Source organism: Amphiura filiformis, chromosome 20 (genome assembly GCF_039555335.1).
Source record: "Amphiura filiformis chromosome 20, Afil_fr2py, whole genome shotgun sequence".
Lineage (NCBI taxonomy): Eukaryota > Metazoa > Echinodermata > Ophiuroidea > Amphilepidida > Amphiuridae > Amphiura > Amphiura filiformis.
Window position 1 is genome coordinate 42,432,840 of NC_092647.1, and position 19,921 is coordinate 42,452,760.

General features: G+C 36.5%; 2 protein-coding genes across 4 annotated transcripts in view; one reads left to right on the forward strand and one right to left on the reverse strand.

The window, feature by feature from the left end:
- Window positions 1–19,921, reverse strand: part of LOC140143121 (alkyldihydroxyacetonephosphate synthase, peroxisomal-like) — a 114,783-nt gene that overhangs the window by 30,855 nt on the left and 64,007 nt on the right. The window lies entirely within an intron of this gene.
- On the forward strand, window positions 1,730–16,716 carry LOC140142965 (monocarboxylate transporter 13-like). The gene is made up of 6 exons (XM_072164993.1): window positions 1,730–2,049; window positions 10,908–11,257; window positions 13,053–13,193; window positions 14,687–14,932; window positions 15,118–15,564; window positions 16,061–16,716. The coding sequence occupies exons 1-6, from the start codon at window positions 1,730–1,732 to the stop codon at window positions 16,267–16,269; spliced, it is 1,713 nt and encodes a 570-aa protein (XP_072021094.1). The 3' UTR covers window positions 16,270–16,716.

The window sequence follows — 19,921 nt, forward strand, 5'->3', positions numbered from 1 at the left end:
GCGATGGACGTAGGGGGTGGGGAAACACATTGAAATTCTTCCATGGGTGCATCACTTCCTTAAAATCCTAATAGAAGAAAAAATAAAGCCATGATCACCCTGTTCATCTTAATTTTTAAGCCCGAAGAACACCGAAAAAGGGTAAAATTGCAAAAGTTCACTTACACGCTTTGCATACTCTGGCCTATCAAATACCCATATTAACCTTCATTTTGAGAACATAGTCTGAAATAGCTCTTGATCAGAGCCCTCGCAGTACCTTGGAAGATCCAGAGATCCCCAAGTAAAATAAACCCAAGCAAGTGACAAGTATTAGTAAAGAAAATGTATATAGGCCAATCCATTCTGTAAACTAGAGCGATAACCGCACCATAGCTGAACCATGTGGCTTTGGCAGTATATTGTGGTAGGCCTATACCACTGTCACCCGGAGTCTGTAATGGACATAACTCGAAATGCTACGAAGGTATGACCACCCGAATGGTGTTAATGAATCGGGAAAAGTAAAGAATATAAAATAAACTAGAGCAACTGTGCCCTTTGCAAGGGCACGAGGTAAAGCTGAATTTATACTCGATCGCTTTTGCAGAAAAGCGATTTTCACGCATGCTCAATGTTTACTTACATTTCCAGAGCGTCAAGCCGATCAATCGATTCAAATCGCGGAGGCAAAAAACGACGTCGCTTTTGCAAGTTGAAGAAATCTCAACTTCCCAGCGATATCGCTTGACACGTGAATGCGTCAACCAATCATATACAACCAACTGGATCTATTATTTTGCTAATTAATTTACCTTTCTCGATTTTTAACTTTTGGTGATGAATTAATTCAAAGCAATAATTATTGACAGCAACTGATGTTTTAAAAATGTATTTTGTGGCATTTAGAATATTTTAATTGTCGTCTGCAATCGCTATCGCCGTTATAAGTATAAATGCAAAAGCGAGCGACGGGCGATGCATCGCAAAATTCGGCGATTGCAAATCGCTTTTTCAAAAGCGATTAATCGCATCGCTCGGCGATCGAGTATAAATTCAGCTTAAGTTAGGCGGATGACTGTGACGATCTGATCAAGCAGCAATACTGTGCAGGATAGTATTAATTTTAATAAGACTGTTTCATTAATTGCCGTTTTAATATATGAGGGTACATGAAACAATAGTTAGGAAGATGGCGCCGTGACTGCAACGCTCTGAACTTAGCTGTCCGATAAATGTTTTATTTCCGAGAAAATATGGAAACTCCACTTTTCTCTGGACTCGGGCAACTCAACCAAGTGTTGCAGGCATTGGATGTTGATGGTTTGACTAATTTTGGACACTCAAAAGAACTGAAAAGAAGATATTTCTTGATATTGTTTGGATCAAATCTCCCGCCAGTGAGAAATCAACACACACAGCTGTCGATGACCGTGTACATACACACCAGCCAGCGCAAGCAAGCTTGGATGAATGTATCGTGCATGCCAACCCAACTGTAACTCAAATACCATGGAGCGAGTAAGTCTATTCCTGCTGGAAAAAAAAAAAAAAAAATCGCCATCAACAAGGAGAAGAGATAAAGATAGGCTGGAAAAGTGGAAAGTAAAACGAACTCAGAATAGAGACAATTTGGCATCCAATTGTTCTCATTCATCGCCATCTTCGCCATGCCACGTCATCTTTGTTTATTGAACTAAAATCCGAGCCAGAAGAAGACGGAGCTACTACTGTAATTGAAACTGTTTCTATGGACAAACCTCATTTACCAATACCACATCAAGTGTTGGATAACCCCACTCATGATGTAGGGTCTGGCATGCACACCCATGAGAAACTACCCCAAGACTCATGTGACCCGCCCATTAACATTGTAAGTTCGGATTTGGATTCATCGACCGATCCTGAATTTGACAATGATTTTGAGGAGTTTTATGGGACGTTGGAGCGTGAGGCAATGGATGAATACATGGAAAAACCTATGGACAGGTGTTTTAACTTGAGTTGTCGTACCCCAGAACCAGAGGTTCCAGGAGGACTCAAAAAATGCACCCGGTGCTCAGTTGCCAAGTATTGTAGCAGGGAGTGTCAAGCCGCGCACTGGAAAATTCACCGAACGGCTTGCAGCAAAATTGTGAACTAAACTTATTTAATGTACTCGTGTTTATGTACTGTACGCTAATTGAGCTGCCTCAAATTTGGATGTGCTCTTAATTTTATTATGTTTTATTTTTATTGTATTTGTAATTCCAACTCTGATCGATCTCCCGGATCGATTTGGACTAGTGAGCTGCCTAATCGGATTTTATGGATGTGCTCCTCTCATTGCACAGTCACAGTTTGTTTGCTGTTTTGACACTTTGACGTTTAGTCAACGAAGTGGGACTGGATCCCCCCTATGTACTTTTCCGTGTTATCTTATGATGCTGTTGTGTTTATCGCAGAAAGACTGCTTTGTGAACTCATAATTATGTATTTAACTTAAATGTCTTTGTTACCCTGTTATCAGGGGTGCGCCTGAAATAATAGGCGGGATGTCCAACCTATCTATCTATCTATACCTTGATCGTGAGAAGCTGGCATTTTGAAAACTTGACTTTTGACCTCTGTATGACCCCCTTAATGACCGTAAATGAATTTTAAAATATTTAAAACATGTTAAGAATGTCATAAAGATCATTGCATTTAAATTTCAGGTCAATTGAGGCATTTTGAAAACTTGACCTTTGACCCCTCTATTGCCCCTTAATGGCCTTAAATGAATTTGAAAATATTTTCAACATGTTTAGAATGTCATAAGGATCATTGCGTTTAAATTTCAGCTCAATCGGAGCATTTTGGAAAACTTGACCTTTGACCCCTTAATGACTTTAAATGAATCTTAAAATATTTTTTAAATGTTTAGAATATCATAAGGATCATTGCATTTAAATTTCAGCTCAATTGGAGCATTTTGAGAACCTTGACCTTTGACCCCTTTATGACCCCTTAATGACCTTAAATACATTTTTAAATGTTTGAAACATGTTTAGAATGTCACAAGGATCATTACATTTAAATTTAAGCTCAATCTGAGCATTTTCAGTTAAAATGACCTTTTTGACCCCTGTGACCCTGGATGACCTCCGACGTTTGGAAATATTTTTATTATATTCTTTATGTTTTCCTCTTTCATATGACACCACTCATGGGGTCATACCTTCGTGGCATTTAGAGATATGTCCATTTCAGACCAAATGGTTAGTTAGTAAGCTAGTAACTTAGTAAGTAAGCTAGTAAGTAAGCTAGTAAGTAAGCTAGTAACATACACTCTTATAGGCTGATACCATTTCATGGTTCAGCAAAAATTAATACCACTCCCATGCATCACCCAGCAGTACATGTATTTGTACAGAGCTTGCCGAAGGCAAGCTTCACTATAGGCAAGTCACCAACAAGTAAAGTAGGACCACTATGCAGTAAAGATCACTGTCTACCTGAGATCAGGGATGTGCTGAGATATTGGTCTACCCCACACACCAACATGCGAAAGTCCACTGACCGACGCTACCAGCGACTATAGTGTCAGAGGGCATATGGCATGGTTTTTTCATTTTTTCTTTCAATTGGATGGAAAATAGGTTGGCTTTGGAGCAAAGCTAAGTCTGAAATTGAACATTTTGCAGGTGCAAATGTACATGTAATAAAGCCATCACAAAATTTGCCCCCTCCCCATAAATTTTGGCGCTTCCACCTTCACTGGACATTTGGCTATAATTTGTATGCTTTAGAGCCAAAAAAGATTATCTGCTTGTTCTTGCATGGTATGGTCAGGGCATGAATGTCTTACATGGCCCACATGTTATCAATGATTGAAAATAAGTAATAGGCCTATAATAGCAGTGATGTTATTGTTAAAACATTCAACAACTCTTCCTATACCTTTGTACAGGAGCCAACCGTTGTTAAACCGTGATGAACCCACACTTTTACTGTAGCGTAACCGCGAACGCAAGCGAGACTACGCGTCACGCGAGAACGCGTAAAATTCGTCATGCCTGGAACCTTTCAGCTTACAATTTGAATTCAGTATTCTTCAGGTAGCGGCTAAACATTGCCGTTTTATTCTGTAGTTTTAGGCCTATTGCTGATATCAAAAGAGAAATCATCGAAGTTTTTGTAACATTCCTCGTAAAATAATCGTGAATTATACGATATTTAGCTTCTTTTCGTTGTTGAAAGGATTCAATCATGTTTCACCGTTGTTCATCACCGTTTAACAACTCGCTTCGGCGTCTGCGTCAGTTTACCGGCTCGGGCAGCTAAAGCTGCCCTCGCGAAGTAAACCACGCAGACGACGCGGACGCATCGTTGTTAAGCGGTGATGAACAACGGTGAAACATGATTGAATCCCTAAATGAACCATTCCGTCATTTAAAAAGTTACAAAATACTGTGTTGTAACCAGTGTCCGAAATAAGGAAAATATGGAGGTTGTCCCGAGGACAACTAAAGCATGAATTCTGCTTGTCCTGAAAGCATTTTGGTTGTCCCCAAAATATGTTTTTGAGTGCAAAGAATCCAAAAAGTGGTTGTCCAGGGGATAAGTTTATAGCTCAATATGGTTGTCCCCAGTGATTTTTGGACAAGAGGAAAAGAGGATAAGTGCTTATTTCGAACACTGGTTGTAACATAGTCCTAAAAGTGTTCCAACTACATTTGAGCGAGAGTGTAGCACCACATTATTCCCCTTCTCGCACTCTACAGTCATCAAATCAATCCTTATACCTAATCTTGTCTAAATATTATGGTCAAAGATCATATGCTTTGTTAAGAATTTGCCTATAAATATCTGTCAAATGGACTCCTGTAAGTTACTTTTAAGTCATTTTGTCTTTAAGTCTTTTTGATATGTAAAATTGATTTGTATTATTTATGCTTTCTTTCAATGTGTAAGTTAAAGTTTTAAATGTTAGAGGTTTCTTTTGGTCTCTAATTATTGTTATTAGCAGTAATTTACAAGAAAATTCTGTTTTTGTACATTTCTATGTGAAATTCAACAACTTCATTGTGGTCAGGTCTTATAAAAGGTTATATAATAATATTGGTGATTTACACCTATATAAATAGAAATTGTAATTTTATTTATGTAAGACATCTACCAAGACTCACAAAATGGATTCTGTAGCCAAAGTAGTCCACGATTTTGGCAAAAAAAATCTTAATATGGCATAATTACCAGCATATTATATTTAAGTACAACTGCTCACAAATTGTAATTTTTTGAAAGACGCTCTTTAAATTTGAACTGAATCTGGCCCGAAAATTAGGACAGAAATGCATTCCCAGGATAGCATTTTTATACCAGGAAAAGTACTATTATAATATAACACAGTATGAATTTGATATGTGCAATTGTGATACTACATGAAATAATGATAATAAAATTATGTACTTGTTCAAATTTATTTTGACACTGTCTAAAGCTATTATTTATTTCTGCTTTCTGTTTCATGGAATCACATAACCAACTTTTCTTCTTTTCTTCTTTTTTTAATTGCATTTTGGCCTCCAAAAAGTTCTTGGGGGAAAACACACAAATAAATTTATGCAATAAAATTTTATTTTGAAAGCTACAAGCACAGTCCCCTGAAATAAACCTCTTTTCATATTTTGTTTGTGCCTAAGACTAATGAGGCTAACCAGGTCATGTTTTTGACAGATTTGGGCAATTCTGTAAGTGAATCGTTTACAGACCAATTGACATGTGACGTCTTGCCCGGCAGTGTGCATGCGAATTATGGCAATTTCCATTGTTCTTTGCCCTGCAGTGTGCGTACCCATCGTAGTTTTCTCAGGGCACATGCATTTTAAATCGCCCACCACATTTCATACAGTAAGGGAATTGGCGATCAATGTCATAATTGCTTATATAGTCGGCACCTTAAAGCCCTTTCCACCAATTGCACAAATAGCGATCATTGGAAGCAACTAGGATATGAGAAAAACAATCTAAGTTCAAAATTGCATAAATTGCACAAATTGCTGACGGCTAGAAGGGAATTGGCGATCAATGTCATAATTGCTTATATAGTCGGCACCTTAAAGCCCTTTCCACCAATTGCACAAATAGTGATCATTGGAAGCAACTAGGATATGAGAAAAATAATCTAAGTTCAAAATTGCATAAATTGCACAAATTGCTGACGGCTAGAAGGGAATTGGCGATCAATGTCATAATTGCTTATATAGTCGGCACCTTAAAGCCCTTTCCACCAATTGCACAAATAGCGATCATTGGAAGCAACTAGGATATGAGAAAAATAATCTAAGTTCAAAATTGCATAAATTGCACAAATTGCTGACGGCTAGAAGGGAATTGGCGATCAATGTCATAATTGCTTATATAGTCGGCACCTTAAAGCCCTTTCCACCAATTGCACAAATAGCGATCATTGGAAGCACCTAGGATATGAGAAAAATAATCTAAGTTCAAAATTGCATAAATTGCACAAATTGCTGATGGCTAGAAGGGAATTGGCGATGAATGTCATAATTGCTTATATAGTCGGCACCTTAAAGCCCTTTCCACCAATTGCACAAATTGCACAAATAGCGATCATTGGAAGCAACTAGGATATGAGAAAAATAATCTAAGTTCAAAATTGCTTATGGCCAGTACGTTAAAGCCCTTTGAACCCTTGTCTTTTGCATTAACTTCTAGCTATTTGTGCTCTTTGTACAATTTACATAATGTGGCGAAATGTAAAATTTCCCTATACCTTAAGTATAGGAAATTTACTAAAACAACCAATCCTGCGCCTTTCTCCTGCATAGCTGCACTCACTGTTGCCTTGGCTCTTGCACTGGCTGCAGGCTTGCACTCTGTTTTTGTAGCTTAAGTTACGCTTACTTTATCAGTTTATTGCATATCAAATATCATTATAAACACTTTATTACTTCATATTTTTAACCCTCATAATTCAATTATATCATTTCGCGACTTACGAACGACTCGGAATGAGTACGTAACTTCATGAGACAGGGATTTTTTCCCATTTTTTTCCCTCTAGTGTTGGTACTGGTCTCTGGGAAGTGCAGATTTGTCAATTATTTTAGTGAAATGTATTTTATAATGCGTTCTAAAGTTACGATGGATTTTGAGACTTACGAATCGCTCTGAATCATCATAAATTTTGGTGAAATGGATCCCCATTGACGGAAGCGTTACGGAAACTTCCATGTATGGAATTCGAAGTAGGGCCAAAAAGTTCGGAAACAGGGCGGAAAAAATTTTCATTTTTTTTTTTTTTTTTGCTCTAGGCATGTAAGATCAGTCGATTTTGACCCCCCCAAAAAAATCACGCAAAAAAAAATTGAAAAAAAATTTGAATTTTGTCTTTTTGAAAAAGATTCTGAAAACATAATAATGATAAAATTGGATGGTTTTTTTTCACCCAATGCAAAATTTATTGGTCTCGCTATGAGTTTTAAAATATTGGACGAGACGTAACTCATAGCTCGACCAATAAATTTGTGCATTGGGTTCAAACCATCCAATTTTATATCATACTTGGTCACAAGCACCACTGACCATGTCCCCACATGTGACATGACATTGAACTCCATTTGACCTTTGACCTGCTCACAATGGCAAAAATGCGATTTTTACTATAAAATGTATCTTCTTCCACAAATAACATGTGATGGTGACATGCTTAGGTCATGTGACTTGACTTTGGTCTGTGTCTATAGGGTGTTCACAGATAAGGGGTCAAAGGTCATTAAGGGGGTCATTTCCGGTCTGAAAGCTAAAAATATTAAAAAAATCACTGTTTTTACAAAATTATATAGCAGAGTGTTGTCATTAGCACAAATGCATTGCTACCAACCAGGGTCTTTGGGGTGTCCGAAGTTTTGGGGTCAAAGGTCTTTAAGGGTCGCTTCCGGTCAATAACCAAAAATCATCAAATATGTTCATTTTTTTAAATCTCACAACTTAAACAGACCAGAGTGACATAAACTTCAAATATGCATTAGTGTTGCCCGATGTATGCACGGTATTTTTAATTTTTTGGTCAAAGGTCATTTAGACGTCATTTCCGGTTATAAGCTAAATAACTTAAAGATTTTTTATCTCCATAACAAAGCATAATAGATTTTTAAAATTTAAACTGTAACAATGCATTTTCTCGGTGTAGATGAGGTTTTTTTCATATTGGGGTCAAAGGTCATTAAGGGATCTAGAATGAGCGTTTATTGCGTTTCGACAGTATTTTCTGAGGGACCTCAGACCTATCGAATTGCATTCTGAATACGAAGCATGTCTTTCTGATATCAAATAATTTTCATTGTTTGAAAATCACAATATAATACAAATTTTATGACAAATTATAAAAATTTAATATTTATCAAATTTTTGATATATAACAGTCCTCGAAGTAAATTATATAAATCTAATGATATATTCTTAAAGTGTATGTAGCTGGGAGGAAAAGCCGACGGTCAATTGAAAATTTTGACCTTTCATATTGAAGATATGGATTTTTTCCCAAAAGACCTATTTTTTTTTGGTGTTTTGGGAAAAAATCCATATCCAATATGTAAAGGTCAAAATTTTCAATTGATCGTCGGCTTTTCATCCCACCTACATACACTTTAAGTATCAATCATCAGATTTATAAAGTTTACTTCAAGTACTGTTAAATATCAAAAATATCAATTTTTAATGGTTTGCCATAAAATGTGTATTAAATTGTGAATTTCAAAAAATCAAAATTATTTCATATCAGAAGGACATTCTTCGTATTCAGAATGCAATTCGATATGTCTGATGTGCTCTAATGTCCCAAAATAAATACTGTCCAAATGTTCATACCCCAGCCCTTAAGGAGGTCCAAACGTCAAATTTGCAAAAAAATGTTTAAAATTGGCCCAATCAAGCTCAAATTCAACAGGAACGATTCTTACGACATTCTAAACATGTTGAATTATTTATGACCCCAAAGGTCAATGTTTACTTTGGGGTCAAAAGGTCAAAATATGGTTGGCAGATAGCTATTCACTGTGTACCCAGATTCTATTGACTCTAGTTTCTAATGTATTTTGCTGTTGTTATTTTTGTATATTTGTAAAGCGCAATGTTCATATTTTTGGTATTGCGCTATATCAAGCGCCGTTATGTTTGTTATGTTACACGTATAAATAGCTCACATGTTGGCTAGATACAAAGGCACTGATTCCAGTGATCACTGATATCAGTAGAGCCACTGCCAAGGTCAAAGGTAGGTACTACTAGCCTGTTGTATTGTGTTATTCTTGTAGAATTTGAAGGGATATTTCTTCTGAATGTGATTTTCCCCTATATTCGTGCACAGGCATCAGGGCACTCCTTGCTGCCCCTTTTCACTTGTTTTATGGGAGCTATGGCAACCATTGTACTACAGATTGAAATTCAGATGCTTGTGTAGCAGGTTCAAAATATTTTCCCAGCCATTATTTTTCACAATCATCTTTATGTGGCAATCTTCAAGTTCAAGAGTTGAATTGATTTTCCATTAACCTCAAATTCTCAAGTTTCTCCTAGCTGTTTGCTGGCAGCCTGGCCTCGGTGCCATAATACCACTAGCCATGGATGCGGCTAACGCCCATCCATTCTCTCTCCTTGCCACAGGTAAGATTTACATTACTATTGTTTCATTTTAATGCATATGACACTGTCATCATATCCCTATATCATTGTGTCAAAAATTGCCGTGATAGTACGGTGTATCCTCTCGTTTTTCAAAAGCTACACATGGCGATTTTGTTCGAGATAGGCTGAGCGACTCAGGCTAAGCATACAATTTACACGCTATGAGATACCACAGAATTTCTATTCTACATGTTTTTATGAATTGCGCATGCTCAGTACCCCAAATGGTGTTGCCATTACAAGAAAATTCGATTTATTGTCAGGTAAAAGCCAGGTTTTGTTTTGAATACACTAATTGGAAATTCAATACACTCAGCGGCGATTGCTGTTGTCTTTATACGCATATATTTTACTGCATTTTATACATAACAATTTTTAAATCGTACATTAAAAATGTGATATATTCAACTGTTTGAGAATTATAATCATATAATCATATGAAGCTCAGATCCATGTGCTGTAGAGAATATTAAATCACAAGTCTATAATACAATGCACTATATTGAGACACTATGCAACTTTTTTTTATCTCGCCAATAATAGAATATTGATTTAAATAGAATTGAATAAGTCTCTACATTTTGAATATGTACTTCAGTACTGAGCGATCTAGCGATCGATTCCTAGCCAATCAGATAGGACTCCTCTTCTTGCGTTCGGTGAAATACCAATCGCCCGTCGCTCACCAACGGAGTAATTAGTTGCAGGGAAAAATATTCATAATACATACAGGGTGTCAACACTGTGTATGAGTAATCATGATCTATAATATTTAGATTTACTGCTCTTTGACTATGAACATGAAAAGCTATATAATAATATGATACTTGATGGTTTGGTAGTTTCATAAGTGTTTTCAGAAGTAAACCAATTCTTTGCTTCAATTCAAGTTGAAATTATGATAAATTTGTTTTGTTTCCAAGTTTACTTATAATGACAATAAGTAGCATTTTTAAGAGACTGGGTGTGATGTATGTCTGTCTTACTTATTATGTAACTAGTGTTTAGTTTCCCAAATAATTGAATTACTACAAATCAATGAAAATATTGGTTTAAAAGTCAAATCCGCTGTTTACCACCTGCCGGTACATTTTCATTATTTTGCAGGTCCTGAAATGATGACTTATGTGCTTGTAGAAATAAAATCTGTGCTGTAAGCATGCTACAAGTACTTATAAGCATACAGAGAATAATGTTACTAATTATTCAAGTCCACCCTTTTGCTATGGCAAACTTGATCTTATTTTTAAATATAGGTGTGTCAAAGTTCTGAAGAAACCAAGCAACTTTCATCATGCATCAAATACCAACAGAAATAACACTTTGGCAGATAACTTCACAGATCAACAGATTAAAAGAATGACATCAACAAAAGAATCCACATCATCGGGTGTGAGTGCCCCATCATCCCATGATGCCAACTTTCATCTGGACACAGGTTGGGCTTGGGTCATCTTACTTGGGTGCTTTATGAATAGTTTTCTGTCTGCTGGAGTCTTCTCATCATTTGGTGTATTCCTAATAGACTGGCAGGATCAGATCAGTGAATCAGTGGCTCAACTACAGTGGATTTTCTCTCTTGTTGTTGGAATTCCAATGATAATAGGTAGGTGTAGCCACTACAGTGGATTTTCTCTCTCATATGGCATTCCAATGATTATAGGTAGGTATAACCACTAGTCCTACAGTGGATTATCTCTCTTGTTGTTGGAATTCCAATGATAATAGGTAGGTGCAACCACTACAGTGGATTTTCTCTCTTCTTGTTGGAATTCCAATGATAATAGGTAGGTGTAGCCACTACAGTGGATTATCTCTCTTGTTGTTGGGATTCCAATGATAATAGATAGGTGTAGCCACTACAGTGGATTTTCTCCCCCATTGTTGGCATTCCAATGATAATAGGTAGGTGTAACCACTAGTCCTACAGTGGATTTTCTCTCTTGTTGGAATTCCAATGATAATAGGTAGGTGTAGCCAGTACAGTGGATTTTCTCTCTTGTTGGAATTCCAATGATAATAGGTAGGTGTAGCCAGTACAGTGGATTTTCTCTCTTGTTGGAATTCCAATGATAATAGGTAGGTGTAGCCACTACAGTGGATTTTCTCTCTTGTTGGAATTCCAATGATAATAGGTAGGTGTAGCCACTACAGTGGATTTTCTCTTTAGTTGTTGGCATTCCAATGATAATAGGTAGGTGTAACCACTAGTCCTACAGTGGATTTTCTCTCTTGTTGGAATTCCAATGATAATAGGTAGGTGTAGCCAGTACAGTGGATTTTCTCTCTTGTTGTTGGAATTCCAATGATAATAGGTACGCGTGCATCTTTATTTCTATGTGTGGATATATCAAAAGGGGACCAGCCACAGGGTTGTGACTACTGCCGGTCGGCGCCAGACAGAATTACCTACCACTTGCAGTTGCCGACTGGCACTCAATCAAAATAACAAAATTGAGCAATATATTGTATGATTATGTACAAAATTTAGTAAATATCAAAATCTAGGCCAAAATCTGCTATTTTTCACGTCTACGTGCATCTAAAACTGCAATTTGCAGCAACTTAGCTGCCGTAACATTCACTTGATCGGTCATGGCAGCCATTGTTGTATCACAGTTTCATCAATAGGTGGCGCACAAACACATGTCCCAGATGGGTGTTTCCTTATATATTATGTAAATTACCCAGAACTAAATTTAGGCTAGTCACAACCCTGACTGACCAGCCCATTATACCAAAAAGGGTAAAGGCTATAACATGTGATTTGCTTCGCAGCAATGCCCTCAATTTTTCTTAAATTTCTACATTTTGCACGATTGTAATGCTACAATACCATGTGAAAGACTAATCCTGAAGTGTTTAATTGCAATAAAATTTAAATCTTTACAACATACACCTGATCGCGGTTTTATTCCATTTTCACTAATTGAGTAATGGCTGAAATGTCACATGCATGCTATTTGTCTTGTACTTTTTATACATTCCAGCGCAGCTCAGTAATGATCAGCGAGCTAATACATACACTGACAGTAATAATAGGCACTGGAATGAAATACAGATTTTCTTTCTTTTACCTCATTTTGTTTGGCTAGAAATTAAATAGGGACATAGTGCGATCAGTGAAAACTAACATTTTTGCTTTAAACTTCGGGTGTAGTATTTTAGGTTAAGATTAGGGTTAAGAATGAGGTTAGGGTTGACATTAGGGTTAGTGTTAGAGATAAGGTTAGGTTTAGGGTTAGGGGTAGGGTTATGTTTAGTTTAGAGCAAGGCTGAAGTTTAGGGTAGGGTTATCCGGTTAGTTTATATAACTAAGTTATTGGGGTTTTGGACTAATGACCCTTCGTTATAAAACATTGGTGTTCTTTTGACCTTTCTAATCCCCTCACCAAATACAGCTCCCGTTGCCAGTGCTCTATGCAAGTTTTACACTATACGTCAAGTGGTCATGACAGGTGCTATAGTATCCAGTTTGGCTTTCTTTGCTGCATGGTTTGCTACAAGTATTAGTCATCTTTATATATCATTTGCAGTTGCAGGTATGTATACTTATTGCTCATTCTATTGTCACTTTCTAGAATGACCAAGGCCAAACATGCCTTTTACTTAAGTTTACTTAAGGATGCATAACAAAGTAAAGTAAACTGGAGGTCATGCATTGAATTGATTTGAAGATGGAAAATATCCCTTTTTACCTTATTCACAATTCCAGTTTGATATCCATCCCTTAATCTCCCACAGCAGAGGATGTTTAAAGACATTCCCACAACCCAATGGGGTTTCTGACCTTGTATGTCTGGCTTTTGTACACATGTGGTATAGTTGACCATGGCTTGCATTGGGATTGTGTGCAAATATGTGGTGTTTTCATCCTATTATTTAACATTCAAAACATCGAGACTTAGGAATAAAATTAATGCAGTGGGATAATATGAATGTTTCCTGTAAGAAAATCAAATATCAGTCCTAAGTCTCAACTATTAGCTTGTTGGCTGCAGTTTTAAAATTACCATTTTGTGTGTGTGGCAATGGGGACTTTGCCTTTAAAATGAGGTTATATTGATCAAATTTCCCAATCATAGTGCATTGTAGGAATGCCTTTAAGCCTCCTCTGCTCCCACAGGTAGTGTGAATTTTGAATGGAGTCACCCATTCAGGCGAACCCCATTAGAAATTCACACACACTGTGTGTAAGACAAAGCTTGTGTCTTCCATAGAGGGTGTATGGATTTCAACCAGAATAGCCCAACTTTCTGCTGTTCCTGAAAATGTGTGTTACAAAGGAACCATTTGTGAAATGGTCTAATTAGATCAGACTGATAACAAATAACGACAATAACAAAATTGAGATATAGGCAAAAGTAAGGAGCATCATAAAACAACAACAAAAACATAAGAAAATTGACATATAAACAGCATAACCAAGTATGCCAGGGACTTCAACATCAGTAAGCGTAGGTACTAGGCAAGTTAGTAATGTAATTTAGAATATAACAAAATAAGGAAAATTTCTGACTTTGGTGTGAGCTAGTGGATCAGAATGTGTCACAAAAAATCCTTTATATTGGGGCATGGAGCTGCTTGTTTCTCAGCCCAAGGGCTAAAAGCAAAATTGTTATTGATTATTGCGAGTGGCCGCCTTTGGTTATTTCTATTTCTTGCTATTTTTTCTTCCTATGGGCCACCATTTCCTGATCCCAATCAACATTCTGCACTGTTACATGTGTGTGTCCCCCTTACGGACCACACTAGGTAAACTAACAAACAAATATACAAACAAGTGCAACTAATCAATGTAGAGTGAGAGTTTAAATCTAAATCATTTGGTTCTCACCACTGCCATACATAAAGATCCATGTTTATGTCAAATTCAAAAACTAGTCATCGTCTCCTCTGTCGCACCTGCTTTATACATCCCACGATTGAGGAGATTATGCACTCATGCAGTAACCACCAGAAGCAGAAGCAGAAATGTTATATATCAATCTTGACTGAAGAATAGACTAATGACCTGAACTTGTCTTTTCCACAGGCATTGGATTTGGGTTCATCTATCAACCTCCCATGATAATTCTAGCTTACTACTTTGACAAGCGACTAGCTAGAGCACTTGGCATATCATCTGCTGGCACCGCTATTGGAAACTTTGCACTACCCCCTCTATTTCAAGTATTTATTAATTACTACGGCTGGAATGGAGCGCTGCTGATCATCTCAGGATTGGTTGCAAATGCAGCCATGTTTGGCGCCCTCTATAGAGTGTCCCCACTTGAACTAAGTGCAAAAAGCAAATCATCTAATTTGCATAAAAGAACAAAAGCACTGAAAACAGAAACTATTAAACATGTTGAAGTCTCCTCACAAGATGACCAAACAGATATTATTAATGAACTAAAAACAATCAAAATGGCTGTTATCGTTTTGTGGCAATCATTCTCAAATCTTTTGATTTTCATTTGCTAGCGAATATAAGATTTATCCCCATCCTCCTCGCCAACTGCCTATATGGTCTAGCATACGTCATTATCCTGCAATACCTTCCTGCAAGAGCGGTGGATGGTGGCATATCTGAAATCAAAGCGGCGTTTCTACTCTCTATCCTGGGAAGTGTTTCTGTTGTGGTGCGTTTCACACACGGTTACATCATCGACTACAAAATTCTCACTGCAAGAACACTGACAGCATTATCGTTCCTGCTCGCAGCAGTTGCATGTGTTTTCTTTCCAATTTCTGATGAATACGCCATCCTTGGTATTCTATCAGCATTAGTTGGCACAGCAAGTGGAGTGTTTAATGTGACGGTGCCTATTGTAGCTAAGGAGTATGTTGGAGTGAAGCGTGTGTCAGGTGCTGTGGGCTTCATGTTACTTGCAACAGGTGCTGGGGTATTTGTAGGATTATATTTATCAGGTAGGTTGGTAATTATAATAATTATGAACATGCGATAATATCTTAACTCCAATGAGATTTTGGTATCAAAATGTAGCTAGAATGCCATCCATTTGACAGCCATAAAATCCTAACTCCACCATGGTATATATTTACACAATACACAATTGAAATACCAAGCTACTGAATGTATCACAGCAATAGAGTTTGCATTGGGTCTGCAGGGGGTCTTTTGCACACTGTACAACAAACTCTTATGATAATGATTTTGTGTGTGTTTTTCTCAAAATGGGCAATTTGGAAGTTAAGATACTCTTGCCCTGAGTCCTCGATTGAGTTTTCAACTAAATTACTTTTTGCATTAAAAAAAATTTTATTCCCCAAATATTGTTTATTTAGCCTGATATTAAGCATGTTAAATTGATATCAGCACCTGTACACAAATGCAAGTTACTTCAAATCCATGCGATACTAATTATTATTTCCATCATATTTTCCCCACTTTTTTCTCTTACAGGAATCTTATATGACAACACAGGGAGCTACAATCTAGCTTTCTTTCTAGCCGGTGCAGTATTCTTCATCTCTTCTATTCTGTTGTTCATTGATCCACTATTGATACGATTACTAAGAGGTGGCAAGTCTTCCATGCCTCCAGTAACTATGCATCTACGCAAAAAGAGCAACAGCTATGAACAAGTGCCACAACCTACAGACCTGTCATGATATTGTTTTCCTGATAGTATAGTACACACAAAAAACCATTGTAAACAGGAAGAAAGCATCAAGTTTTCAATGCCTCCACCTCGACTCCCTTTTTGAAACTTGGTCCCATTTGTAAAAGGTAATTAATTACATTTAATCACATCAACTTATTACATTTTCTTATTCCGTATCCAGAAGTAATATGTAGCTTCCCATCACAAGACAAATATTTGGAATAGTGGGTGACAACGTCTGTGGACAATATACTTATTGGGTTGTTTGCCAATGAAATTTAACTTATTTATTTCATTTAACTCTTTGATGTTGTGATGTACCCAAGGGCTTTATAGGCAGCCAGCCATGTAGGGAATGTTTTACACACCCAAATTTGTAAATACACACCCAGTTTTTGCCCACATGGCCTATACTTTGTACACAAATCTTAAATTTACATACCCATTTTTTTTAATTTACATACCCAAACCTTCAAATCCTGCCTAAGACTCTGGATGTACCCTACTTACTGTCTTACAAACTTGCATATGCGATGGACGTAGGGGGTGGGGAAACACATTGAAATTCTTCCAAGGGTGCATCACTTCCTTAAAATCCTAATAGAAGAAAAAATAAAGCCATGATCACCCTGTTCATCTTAATTTTTAAGCCCGAAGAACACCGAAAAAAGGGTAAAATTGCAAAAGTTCACTTACACGCTTTGCATACTCTGGCCTATCAAATACCCAAATTAACCTTCATTTTGAGAACATAGTCTGAAATTGAACATTTTGCAGGTGCAAATGTACATGTAATAAAGCCATCACAAAATTTGCCCCCCCCCATACATTTTGGTGCTTCCACCTTCACTGGACATTTGGCTATAATTTGTATGCTTTAGAGCCAACAAAGATTATCTGCTTGTGCCAAAAAAGATTATCTGCTTGTTCTTGCATGGTATGGTCAGGGCATGAATGTCTTACATGGCCCACATGTTAATAACATTGTTATCAATGATTGAAAATAAGTAATATGCCTATACACTATGAAATTTTGTCAATGAAAAAAGCACTGAAAAGCAAACCTCAACACTGAAATGACCAGAACAAAAGAAAGTCAACTCTGAAATTGTGTTTCAGAAGTATTTCAGTGTATTTTCAGTATTTTGATACTTGCTATAATGAGCAATGATTCAGAGGATAAATTTACATAACAATAGCACTGGCCAGCTCATTTCAGTGTGATTAAATCAATTTCAGTGGGATTAAAGAATCACCACTGCCATGGTTGTGAACAATTTCATTGTGATTTACCAAGAGGTCAATTCTTTTCAGTAGATTTTCAGTGTGATTTGCCCCCAGGTTAAAGTTTTCAGAGATATTTCAGTGAAAATGAGCATTATTCTCATTTGCATAGCTGCATAACAAAGGTTTTGTTTTCAGTGTAATTTTTCACACTGAATTTTTTTTCAGCATGTTTTCAGAGTTGAGGTAAATATCAGTGTGATTTTCATTGTCAAAATTTCATAGTGATAATAGCAGTGATGTTATTGTTAAAACAATGAACCATTCTGTCATTTAAAAAGTTACAAAATACTGTGTTGTAACATAGTCCTAAAAGTGTTCCAACTACATTTGAGCGAGAGTGTAGCACCACATTATTCCCCTTCTCGCACTCTACAGTCATCAAATCAATCCTTATACCTAATCTTGTCTAAATATTATGGTCAAAGATCATATGCTTTGTTAAGAATTTGCCTATAAATATCTGTCAAATGGACTCCTGTAAGTTACTTTTAAGTCATTTTGTCTTTAAGTCTTTTTGATATGTAAAATTGATTTGTATTATTTATGCTTTCTTTCAATGTGTAAGTTATAGTTTTAAATGTTAGAGGTTTCTTTTGGTCTTTAATTATTGTTATTAGCAGTAATTTACAAGAAAATTCTGTTTTTGTACATTTCTATGTGAAATTCAACAACTTCATTGTGGTCAGGTCTTATTAAAGGTTATACAATAATATTGGTGATTTACATCTATATAAATAGAAATTGTAATTTTATTTATGTAAGACATCTACCAAGACTCACAAAATGGATTCTGTAGCCAAAGTCGTCCACGATTTTGGCAAAAAAATCTTAATATGGCATAATTACCAGCATATTATATTTAAGTACAACTGCTCACAAATTGTAATTTTTTGAAAGACGCTCTTTAAATTTGAACTGAATCTGGTCCGAAAATTAGGACAGAAATGCATTCCCAGGATAGCATTTTTATACCAGGAAAAGTACTATTATAATATAACACAGTATGAATTTGATATGTGCAATTGTGATACTACATGAAATAATGATAATAAAATTATGTACTTGTTCAAATTTATTTTGACACTGTCTAAAGCTATTATTTATTTCTGCTTTCTGTTTCATGGAATCACATAACCAACTTTTCTTCTTTTCTTCTTTTTTTAATTGCATTTTGGCCTCCAAAAAGTTCTTGGGGGAAAACACACAAATAAATTTATGCAATAAAATTTTATTTTGAAAGCTACAAGCACGGTCCCCTGAAATAAACCTCTTTTCATATTTTGTTTGTGCCTAAGACTAATGAAGCTAACCAGGTCATGTTTTTGACAGATTTGGGCAATTCTGTAAGTGAATCGTTTATAGACCAATTGACATGTGACGTTCTTGCCTGGCAGTGTGCATGCGAATTATGGCAATTTCCATTGTTCTTTGCCCTGCAGTGTACGTACCCATCGTAGTTTTCTCAGGGCACATGCATTTTAAATCGCCCACCACATTTCATATAGTAAGGGAATTGGCGATCAATGTCATAATTGCTTATATAGTCAGCACCTTAAGGGAGGTCTAATGAGCGTGAACCTGGTTTGGATGCAGAGGGAGTGTGCCTGTAACAGACACAGCCACCAGAAAAGGACCAGCTCAGATCGCGCGCCAAATAAGTTTGCAGTCCAGAAATTTCATTTTTTCTCAGCCTTGCAAAAAATAGGCAGAGGTGGGAATCGAACCGGGACCTCGGTGTTGTAAAACCTACTGCGTTACCACTGAGCCAACTGACAATCAGCTATGAGAAGTTTGATAGTAATCCTTGATATTGCTGAATAGAATAAATCAATACTGATAGGTCTATTTATCTAATATACGATGTTATTCAAATTGGCCTATAAACTAGGAATATAATGTGAAATGACTATCAATCGATCAATCAATCAAGTTGTCAAGTTATCAACAATCAATAATAAACCGACGTAGGCCTATCATGGAATATTACTAACTAGGCCTACTAACTAATATACCAAATAAATAAAATAAATAAATAAGTCAGTAAATAAATAAATAGGCATAGGCCTAAATAAATAAATAAATACATAATGCAGAATGCAGTTAGTATTTTAGTTGCAAAATTCCAAACATTCTATTCACACATTCTATTATAATTTTCTGCTATACACGCAAAGGACCTGTGCCTTTAATATGTCCGCGCCTAATCAATAATGAGTCTTTCACCATGCTCACACACCATGTTAAACTATTGTATCCCTGCAAGTATTATACTGACCAAGTCCTAGCACCTCAATGAAATGGATGCTATATAACTTACCCAATCAGCGAACATATCAAGGTCATATCAGGGCGTTATACAAAGAATGGTCAAA

Bases quoted from the DNA above. Each gene is read 5' to 3' on its own strand.
- LOC140142965 (XM_072164993.1), top strand. From the start codon at position 1,730: ATGGACAAACCTCATTTACCAATACCACATCAAGTGTTGGATAACCCC. The intron at 2,050-10,907 runs GTATTGTAGCAG...TTTTAAATATAG, and splicing joins ACCCGGTGCTCAGTTGCCAA to GTGTGTCAAAGTTCTGAAGA. The intron at 11,258-13,052 runs GTAGGTGTAGCC...CACCAAATACAG, and splicing joins TGGAATTCCAATGATAATAG to CTCCCGTTGCCAGTGCTCTA.